Genomic DNA, 11,319 nt, shown 5'->3' with positions numbered 1-11,319 from the left:
CACACGCACGCACGCACGCACGCACGCACGCACGCGCACACACACACACACACACACACACACACACACACACACACACAGTAATGATATTTTTTAACAAATAATTTAATGAAAGAATAGTAATACACTGACTCCTACTTTTCATTTCATTACTAAAATACTTAGCAGGAATATAAAAAAACGATTCAACATTTTGAAACAAAAATAATATTATTTTGTGCGGTAAGTTTGCGGATCTTCTTATTGATGCAAATCTGCAATGACATCGCTTAAGAATTGATTATTAAAATTTAATTTTCATCTTATGCGTTGCAATATTCCGCGAGTATAACGTAACAATGAGTGGGTAACAGACAAAATCGCGCTTTGACGCGATAGACAGGCGGTGTTTGCCACAACAGCGGTTCGAATAAAACCAGCTCCATGAAAATGAGTCATGGTCATTATGGCGAGTTCACTCTTACTTCTCTACGCGAAGGCGATTTTACTGATCGTCACAACCGTTCTTGCGATCTCGCTGTCCTTCTCCTTCCACTCTCGATTTCGCGGACACTCTAACTGGTAACATAGACACATATGCATCTCCCTACCGGCTACAGAGTTTCTCAAGACCTACGTCATTAGCTTTAAATTACCAGTTATAGATACGCAACTTATTAGACATTTCGCTTAAAAGGCCAAACGTATTTATGTGTCCATGTATATCCATTATTATTATGTATATCCATTTTTGCTACAATTTTTCTTGGAAAACAAGTATAATGTATTTTGACGCAATTAGTAATGGTATATCTTTTTTAAAAGTTCTACGATAAATTTAAGTTATCAACTTCTTTATCGAACATTTACGGTTATGACGTTATGTATAAAGCAACGAAAAAAGAAGCTATTGATTCTCCTAGTGAGTTAAATTGATCTATCAGGATGATTCTTATAGTACTATTATTGTTAATTTCAATTTTATCTATTTGCCAAATTTATAAAGACAATAAAGTTTTTTATAGTAACCAGTCGACCAGTGTAATTAAGATTATTAATAGAATTGCTAATCACATACAAAGTAACATTCTGTATTTAACGAGAAAGTATGAAAAAAATATTGTTATCTTTATATTAAGAACATTCATATTTTTTATCTCACATTCGACAGATATAAATTATTATAAAGTAATAAATTATTAAGATAATTTTGACCTCGTTCCACTTGTTAAAATAGTATTATGTACAGCGCATATGTGCTTATGCAACTTCTTGATAGTATCATCCTAATGCAATTTTCGCGCTTTAACTCCTCGTCATAGTTTCTCTTTTTATCTGAAATTGTTGTTTTTCTTAAAGCAAACAACCTTGAAGCAAAACAATTACTCCACGTGCTTTCTATAAATTGTCACGGTCATCTTGATATAGCAAGATACTTATAGTCATTTGCATCTGTTCTTGTCACATAACATGCGGAAACAATCGCTATAATTTTCTAGGCGTTCCGATAAACGTTCAATCTTAAAAAAAAAAAAAAAAAAATATTCATACATTGATTCAAAGCACTCGTGCATTTGATATACCAAGGATACTACAGAACCACACCTACTCCACTCGTTAATGCATAACAACAATAAATATTGTTACATTTCCATTATTAATATTACATCTCATCTTAATATTACAGACAGAAGAAGACAAATTATGGATCCCGATAGCTTCAAGGATTACGCCAAGGAGATGGCGGAATACATCACAAATTATTTGGAAAATATTAGAGACAGGTAAGTGACAACACGCTGTAATTAAGAAATCGCTTGATGATAAACCTGGATTAAATAATGACTTATATATAAAAAAAAACGATTTTGCTGAAGTACCTAAAAATATTGTTAGATACAGACCTGAAAATAATTTTGTCAAATCATCAAAATAATTATGTAGCACGCTCAAACTGCTAGAATAATCCAACTTTTTGCAGCATTACTCGATCAGCATGCTTAAGATTTCTATGTAATTATTTGACGGTCCAACAAAATTATTTTTAAATCTATTTAGCTAATCTATTTAGGTATCTATCTATTTCAGCAAAGTCGTTCTTTCTATATATTATTTTATATTTTTTATATAAATATGTAAATCTCACACATGGAAAATTCATCAATTTCCAGGAAGGTATTGCCTACAGTGGAACCGGGATACATGAAACCCCTCTTGCCATCCGAAGCACCACAGACTCCTGAACAATGGCAGGATATAATGGCCGATATTGAAAGAATAATAATGCCAGGAGTAAGTGATTTTTAAATGTCACTATGATAAATCATCGATACATTAAGACAATTACAATAACGACTGACTCGTATACATACCGCAAAACGAAATGTAACGATACTAAAATTTTGAAAGTAGAATATTTCATTATCGATACCATCGATTTTTTGCACAAGTAGTTTAGAATTAAATTAAGATAAAATTTATTTAGGTTACTCATTGGCACAGTCCAAAATTCCACGCATACTTTCCTACTGCGCAATCGTATCCCTCGATTCTGGCCGATATGTTAAGCGGAGCTATTGCATGCATTGGATTCACATGGGTAAGTATAAAAACATGCAGTTTGCCTCATTCATCTCGAATAATTGTTGTAAGCTTCACGTGCTCATGCTTTAACATTGTGTCACGCACATTTAACGTTCGTTGCATACAATAAAATTCTTATTTATTGTATATCCCTTTTAAAAATAAATTTATTTCTTGTAATAGATAGAAAAAAGTGAAAGTAATATTGATTAATAAAAATAAAATTTTCTTTTGAAATATAATATGTTATTATTTTTGTGAAAAATTGAAAAAAATGTAAAGCAAAGAAACATACGAACGCAAAAATTAGACAATCGAAGATACATTATTCTTTCAGTTATTTTTTATTTAAAATATTCCGAATTCTAGATCGCGAGTCCGGCTTGTACAGAATTAGAAGTAATCGTATTGGATTGGCTAGGAAAAATGCTAAACTTGCCGAAAGAATTTCTTGCCTGTAGCGGTGGGAAAGGCGGTGGCGTCATCCAGGTAAATGACATTTTAGAAATAGCGTTACATTTATAAAAGATATCTAAAGGATAGTCATTCCTAACTGACATTCCTGAAGACGAGAAAGCTATCTACAATGTAATTTTCATCTATAGGGCACTGCTAGCGAAGCCACTTTGGTAGCGTTACTAGGAGCAAAAGCCAAGAAAATACGGCAAGTTAAAGAGCAGCATCCTGATTGGACGGAAAACGAGATCATTAGCAAATTAATCGCATACTGTTCTTGTAAGTATATTGCAATATTGCTACAGAAATTGTCATTGGTATAAATTTATAAGCGATCAAAACAAAGATACAATTATTTATTCGAATTTCCAGTCAAAAACAAATTTATACGTTATATTCAGAGTAGCATAAATTGTTCATCGATCAATTCTTGTTTAACTTTATCGAGCAAATAAGCAGCACAATAAGCGTCAAGTATGACATATAGTTCAATGACTTTAAATAAACGCTTGAACTATGACATATATCTCGACGAGTATTAAATACATGAACCATGACAGTCGCTGTTGAGCTTTATATATAGAAAAAAATATAAAAAGATAGTGTTTTGTAAATTAAAAAAAGTCATTATAATAATTAATGTATAATACGTATTTATTACATTCTCTAATAAAATATTGAATTTTATATTAAACGTTGCCGTTTCAATATATTGTAATAATTAAAATTTTTTTTTCAAATAATGCTGTTATCTATCTCATATAATATTTTTTGTTTGTCATAATAATACGTATGTTAAAAAACTAATAATAAATTATTAATATCTCATACATAAATAATATACTTATTATAGATCAGTTTAAACGATCATCGTAAATATATTTTGAAGATTTACAAAATATTATTTTTTTATTTTAATTGTGTCTCCATTTCAATATAAATTTTTTCAATATTATACAATCGCAAAAGCGCTAGAATTACGACAATGTATCACTGATCGGAGAGGGCAATTTTTTATTCGTATTTATTGCATTATCTCGGGGCGAATAGATATAATGCTGAAAAGTGTCCGGTCGCTTTCAGTGACCAGGCAATCACTGCAAAGGCATGTGAATAGAGGGGTTGAGAGGAATGGAGTGATAGGGTGAGTATGGGGTTCACAGCACTTCATCAAGCAGCACTTTGTTGCCATGGCAACTCGTAATAACCGCTCCAGTTATATTTCAGACCCAAACTTTCTCTGCTATTCTCAACGCCCATAATAATTTCGTCGTACTTTATTCAAAATGGGAAAAAAAAAAGAAAAATTTTCTAGAATTCTCCGATACGACGAATAATGCGGCCACAATTTTTTTCCGATTAGAAATATCGAGCGGAATAATCTCATCAACGAGCACCGCTATTGTTCTGTAAAAGAATGGAGAACTTTTTTACTCTTTTTGGGGCAATTACCGTGACTGAAGATGAGGTCGATCATTTTGTCGATATCCATAAAAGAGATTACGAATAAAATGTTGAAAAACGATATATTAAACAAAATGTTTATCAAAATTAATAGAATATATCCATTTATGTAGCAGTTTTCGTATCTTACAGTTTTGCAAGTTGTTATAATTTTAAATAAAAATTCAAGGCATTATATAAATTATAGATAATAATATAGAAGAATGTATGTTATAATCTGTAAATAATTTTATTTCCAAAAATATTATCTTGGGATTGAACTAGGATTTCTTATATTCCGTCCTAAGCCTTTAGATCACCGAGGCCTTAGTAATATTCTTCGCAATAACTGGCATATGTAGGAACAACGTTTTATTTCAGGCGACATAAATAAACAATATTAAACTAAAAATCTCATAGGACGGTATACTATACATACATGTAAATACACAGAAGGCATTTATTTCCTATCGATTGTGTGTTCACATGATCCTATGCGAGTCTTAGTTTAATATCGTTTGTTTATGTTGCCTGAAATAAGATGTTATTCCTACATATGCTAGTTATTGCGAAGAATATTACTAGGATCTCAGTGGTCTAAAAGCTTAGAACGCTGCTCGCGCGTATAATGCAAGAAATCCCCAGCCAAGATAATATTTTTCGCAATAAATTTTTTCATAGATTTGTCATTCAGCATTATTAAGATCATTTTAAGATGCTTATAAGCATCGAATTGTTAAATTGCTAGCTTGTGATATTACTGCAGTAGTTCAATGAAATTTGCGTTTCAAGACCAAAAAATCATTTCGACGCGCAATTTAAAAAAAGTAGATGTAAGATTTAAATTCACATAGAATTATACAATTACTTAAGATCCAACTAGATTGTTAAAGGGCATTTATCTCCTACTGATTGTATACTCATATGTATAAACACTATAAGATTCTTAATTCAAATAATCATAGTTTTATAAGTATAAGTTATTATAATTTTAAATAAATCTTTAATATCGGGGTATTATATAAATTACAAATAATAACGTAATAATGTAGAAGAATATGTTACGTCAAAACAATATTGCAAATTTTAAAAAAATCAAATAATTATAATAAGTAAATCGCAAAATACGTGATAAAATATTGTATTTTTTCTAGGTCAAGCACATAGTTCGGTTGAACGCGCTGGACTTCTCGGTGGAGTAAAGTTCAGACAATTGGAAGTTGATGAAAAATATAAGTTGCGCGGCGACACATTTGCCGAAGCAATCAGAAAGGATAGAGAGCAGGGATTCATACCATTTTATGTAAGCTCAATTTATTCAATGTTCCTCTCGATCGAATATTCCATTACTTCATCTTTTATTTCATTAAAGGAAATAAAATCGCAGATAAAATTCAGTGTATAATATAATATAATATGTATATTTGTTATAATATTACAAAAATATATTGTCAGTGTATTTAATAATTATAAATAATTAACGTAAAGTATAACATAACGAAAAAGAAATTAAAATTGATTAAAATAAATAAATAAATTATTAAGAAATTAGTACTTAAAGATTCTAAATTGATCTTCTTTGATAGGCTGTCGCTACTTTGGGTACCACTGTTAATTGCGCCTTTGATCGTCTCGATGAAATGGGCATTGTAGCAAATCGTGAAGACATTTGGTTGCATGTGGACGCCGCTTATGCAGGTATAAATTAATTCTCTCATTTTACAAAAATAATGATTCTTCAAACAGAGCAGTAATTCATAAAACAGAGCTAAAACAAATCCATTTGTTTACAGGATCTTCTTTTATTTGTCCGGAATTTAGATATTTAATGAAAGGTATCGAATTGGCAGATTCATTCAATTTCAACCCACATAAATGGATGTTAGTTAATTTCGATTGCTCTGCCATGTGGCTTAAGGATCCAACATACGTCATAAACGCTTTCAACGTTGATCCTTTGTACCTGAAGCACGATATGCAAGGTTCGGCACCGGATTATAGGGTAATTATATAATATTAAAAGTCCATTAAGTTAGTATAATTGAATTTACATTATGTAATTAATAAAATCAATTTAAAAAATAATTTATAAACGATAACGTTAATCAATATGAATGTACTTTGTTACAGCATTGGCAGATTCCACTTGGACGCAGATTCCGATCTCTAAAACTGTGGTTCGTATTGAGACTCTACGGAGTTGAGAACCTTCAAAAATTTATCAGGTCGCACGTCGCTCAAGCACACGAATTCGAAGCATTAGTTCTCTCCGATTCTCGCTTCGAAATCGTGGGCGAAGTTCTGATGGGATTGGTTTGTTTCCGATTGAAAGTAAGTCGATTATTTTTCAAAGTATATGTACAAAAGATTTAGACTCTCCAAGTACTTTTTTTTACTTATATTAAAAAATAATGATAAATATTTATTTTCACTAATGTAGATTAACTTTAATCTTAGTTTAAGTTACTCATTGCCTTCTTTTATCTTTTTATAATTTTTAGAACTAGAAAAAGATTAAAATTAATCTGTTAGTAGAAGTGAGCATAATCGATTAATGACTGAAAAATATCATCTGCATCAATAAAAAAAAGTACGAAAATAAAAGAACTAATTCTATAACGACTTACAGGGATCCAACGAACTCAATGAAACTCTATTAAAGAGAATCAATGGTGCAGGAAATATCCATCTTGTCCCGTCAAAAATAAAGGACACGTACTTCCTGCGACTCGCCGTCTGTTCTCGATTTAGCGAGAGCAAAGATATACAGTATTCCTGGAAAGAGATCAAGCTGAGAGCTAACGAAATCCTCGAAGAACAATCGCTTTCAAAGTGATGGCGCGCTCAGATAGCTCGCGGTTGCAGATCGCTGGCGCCTGCGACATGCAACCAATCCTAATTACAAGTATTTCCTAAACCCAGCGGCTCTTAAGGACTAAATAGGTAATAAAACAGCGAATGATTGAGCGATCAGGCAGTTATGCTATGCATAAGTTAATCTCAAAGTTAATCTATATTAGTAAAAATAAATATTTATTATTATTTGTAAATTATGATTTTTGCAAAAGTGTTTATATTACGAGTATTTACATAATATTTCAAGAATGCAGAATTTATTTGCTGGCTAATGTATTCTAAGTTCTTTAGTAGCTATTGTAGCTATTGTGGCCTAATTAATCAGATATTCATTAAAAATTGACAAACGAATAATAGTCACTAGTAAAATTTTACTAAAATCAACTACAGAATCAAAGAATTTAAATGTGGCAAAATTTGGATTCGACGTGCGATCTGATAAACTTTTGAAGGTTCTCAACCCTATAGAATCTCAATACGAACCACAGTTATAGAGATCGGAATCTACGTTCAAATGGAATTTTGTGTAACAAAGTACACGTAAATATCAAATATAGGTATGTATTTCGAAATTTTGATTCAGCAATACAATTCATTATTTAAATAAAGTATTATATCATATCCTTATATAAGTTAATAATTTTATAAAATAAAAAAAATTGTTAATCTTAATAATTGTAATCTCTCAACAAAAAATATTCTTTACAAATTTTATTTTATTTTTTTATTTCTATATATGTATATGTGTATATGTGTGTGTGTGTATTCATGTTTATATTTCATTAAGCAACGAATGTAAATAGTTTACATGTTACAGATATACATATAATCGTGGAATCATATACTTCATTAAAATTGCATTCCACTAAGCGTTCAACGCTTTAAAATGAAAATGTCGCCTTGTTACACTGTTATTTATGTACATATTATTAAGTGATTTAGATATATTACATTTATTCATCGAATTATAAAAAGATAATTTATTATATAATAAGATAAAGCACTGAATACAAAATTTTGGTAAACAGGTGTCAAACGTAGTGCAAAATCTCAAAATACATTGCAAATTTTATAAAGCGATCTGTGTATAAATATAAATTTATTTGATTGTATTATCATGTAAAACAATTTTATTTACGTAAAAAGTTCTATACGCAGAAGCATGTTTTTAAATAACTGTTACTTTAGGAATTGGTTAGGTTGTGCAGCCTGCTGGGATTCGTGTTAATAACATAATAGATGTAATGCAATATTATGCGTCTCCTTGTGCCACTTTTCTTGGCACTATCAATGTTACTGTAGGTAAATTCCTTAAGCAACATCCTTGTAAGTACATTATGTAGTGAAAGCCGCGCAAATTGTTATTACAAAGTTGCGCATTGATATAAATGGTTTGGCATAATATTAAAAATGCATAAAATATTCTTCAAATCACATATCTCTGTATGTAAGCACGATGATTATTTATTATTTTACAAGCATAAAAAATTATATGCATAAAATTATCTGTCTGTACAATAATTTTAACTCGTTAATTAATATGTGAAGAGTGAGATACGACTAATTATTTAATTTTCATGACAAGGCATTTTGCGAAAGTGGATTTCCCACCGAAATGTTTAGATTCATTTTCAAACGTCTACGAAGAAGTAAATCTAATTTCATAATCCTTCATTACAATGTAATCTTCGTGCACGTTGAAATTGTATGTAGGAATTGTAGGGTATCATAAACGCATGTTATGTATATAAATGTTATAAATATAAATGATTATAAACATGTTTAAAAAAGCTGTAAAATTGACGTACGTAACATATCTTTATCTTTTTTTTACATATTTTTCGTTTTTCCAAACTCTTTACTTTAAATCTCTACTTTCATTACAAATATTCTTATTATATTATATGTCGTTGGAATAAGTTCAAAAATAAATACGTGTAATATTGTAACGTCTTTCAAATGACGAAGTAATTGAATTATAATATATATATATAATATGCGCATTGATGCTGTAATATTGTGCTGCAACAAAGACAATAATAGTAATAGAATTAATCAACAAGACATAATCTGTCAAAAATGACATTCGAACATCTAAGAACAAGATAGGAAAAAATGTGAATTTGAATAATTATTAAAATGATTACTATGCCATTACTATGATGTTCACAGATAAAAATATAAAAGTAAACAATAACGATAACGAAAATACAAATGTCCAAAATTTATCGTTATTTAATTATAATATAACAATTGTAATAAAATTTGTCATGCCAAACAACTATTAAGCAATAATTTTATTATAGCTTAAACATTTTATTAAGCTGCAATTTTAGTAATTTTACACAAAAAAGTTGAATAACATTAATCTCTAAAGCAACGATTTCAATCGTTGTGGGACCAATGGATAATTTGTTATAAACAAAGCAATTGTATTTTTGTTATAAAATATTGTTCGTTAAAATACCATAAAATGTATTATTAAACATATGTCGATATGATAATTGAGATTATTGAGAATTCAACTATTAAACTGTTAATGTCGATCAAATTAGATTAATAAATGATCCGATTCACTCTCATCTCTTTTTCATTAATAATATGTCCTCATCATAATAAAAAAAATTCTATTAAATTATATAACTTTATTATGTATAAAGCAATGTTTTACGAGTACAAAAAATATATTAATGGAGAATATTAAATATCAGTACATAATTTGTATACCATGCATCATTAAAAAAATTTTTCTGTTAATAGGTTTATACATCAAATTTATCGAAAATTACCAAAAATTGTTGTGACTTGATCATCGATGTGATGTAATTGTACATGATAAAAAATTTTATTATACAAATTATAATTAAAATAATTGGAAATTATTGTATAATAAAATCAATGCATAAAATAAACTGTATATATATACATACTAAATATTATATTTTAATATAATATTATTTTGACATGAAGAGAACTTCAAAAATAAATATAAAGAAACTTGTAACTTTGTTAAATTGAATGTACATTTTAAGATATTCAGAATTTAAAAAATACATCACTTCAAATTATAAATAAAGAGCATGGGTTTCTTGCCGTTACCATCAGAGAGCATTATATGTACCATTTCTGAAACTTGATACAGGAATCTTTTCTATCGATACAAACATGTAACTCTCGATCTCTTCTGTCGATTAAAGAAATTTCTAAATTATTAAAATAGAGAAGCATTGAAAATACAATTAAAAATATCGGATATAAATTTTAGATTAATAATAAATGATAGAAAAATAAGAAAAATTATTATTAAAGATGAATAAAAAAGTTGTATAATTAAAACATTGTTCATAATTAAAACAAAGTTATATAATTATAACAATATACATGTTAAATAAACACGATTTTTCTCATTTTCTATAAATGGAAACATTTTAATTAATAGAAGAAGAAAAAATAGAAGAAACGATAAAAATAAAACTTATATAAATAAATACCATAAAATAATTAAAAATATATTTATATAAGTTATATTTAGACATTAAAAATATATAATTGCAGATATTATCAATAATTTGATAATTTATCAATACTTTTTTCAAATTAATCTTAATTAATCCTAATCCTAAATTAATTGCATATATTTTCTCGTTAACCATATGCTCATTCTACTAGATAATACTACATTTTATTAGATAATAATATACAGAACCTGCTAAATAAGAAACACAAGCTTATTAAAAAAATAAATATATATTTCCACTCTTCATTCATTATCTTATCAGAATTATTCATCGACAAAATTAATGAAGCATTAACATAACAACTATTTTATTTTGCTTGGCACTTAGTTCAATGAGATTATTAGTTTGTCTGAATCAAGCAGATGTTAGTGTAGGTGTTAAGAAAATATTTGAGCCTCTGGAACGACAGAAACTACCGGTAGTAATAAACGGAAAACGTATGAGAAATAGCAGTAGGATTAACGACCGTGACGCGATATTCTTT

The 11,319-nt window shown here is 28.8% G+C and overlaps 1 protein-coding gene across 2 annotated transcripts in view; it reads left to right on the top strand.

The window, feature by feature from the left end:
- LOC108754102 (aromatic-L-amino-acid decarboxylase) overlaps window positions 1-7,897 on the top strand; it is a 10,235-nt gene extending 2,338 nt beyond the window's left edge. Inside the window, exons 3-12 of one of the 2 annotated variants that reach the window (XM_018496155.1) lie at window positions 1,671-1,763; window positions 2,151-2,271; window positions 2,465-2,578; window positions 2,932-3,051; window positions 3,168-3,297; window positions 5,616-5,764; window positions 6,048-6,159; window positions 6,255-6,463; window positions 6,592-6,792; window positions 7,091-7,897. In XM_018496155.1, coding sequence (XP_018351657.1) covers window positions 1,684-1,763; window positions 2,151-2,271; window positions 2,465-2,578; window positions 2,932-3,051; window positions 3,168-3,297; window positions 5,616-5,764; window positions 6,048-6,159; window positions 6,255-6,463; window positions 6,592-6,792; window positions 7,091-7,297 — 1,443 coding nt within the window. In that variant the 5' untranslated portion in view covers window positions 1,671-1,683 and the 3' untranslated portion in view covers window positions 7,298-7,897. Of the gene's footprint in view, window positions 1-1,666; window positions 1,764-2,150; window positions 2,272-2,464; window positions 2,579-2,931; window positions 3,052-3,167; window positions 3,298-5,615; window positions 5,765-6,047; window positions 6,160-6,254; window positions 6,464-6,591; window positions 6,793-7,090 lie in introns of both variants that reach the window. The other variant, XM_018496154.1, reaches the window with a different exon arrangement.
- The last annotated feature ends 3,422 nt before the right edge of the window (window positions 7,898-11,319 follow it).

This window comes from Trachymyrmex septentrionalis, unplaced genomic scaffold (genome assembly GCF_001594115.1).
Source record: "Trachymyrmex septentrionalis isolate Tsep2-gDNA-1 unplaced genomic scaffold, Tsep1.0 scaffold76, whole genome shotgun sequence".
Lineage (NCBI taxonomy): Eukaryota > Metazoa > Arthropoda > Insecta > Hymenoptera > Formicidae > Trachymyrmex > Trachymyrmex septentrionalis.
The sequence above is the reverse complement of the archived record's forward strand: the minus strand, read 5'-3'. Positions and strand labels throughout refer to the sequence as shown.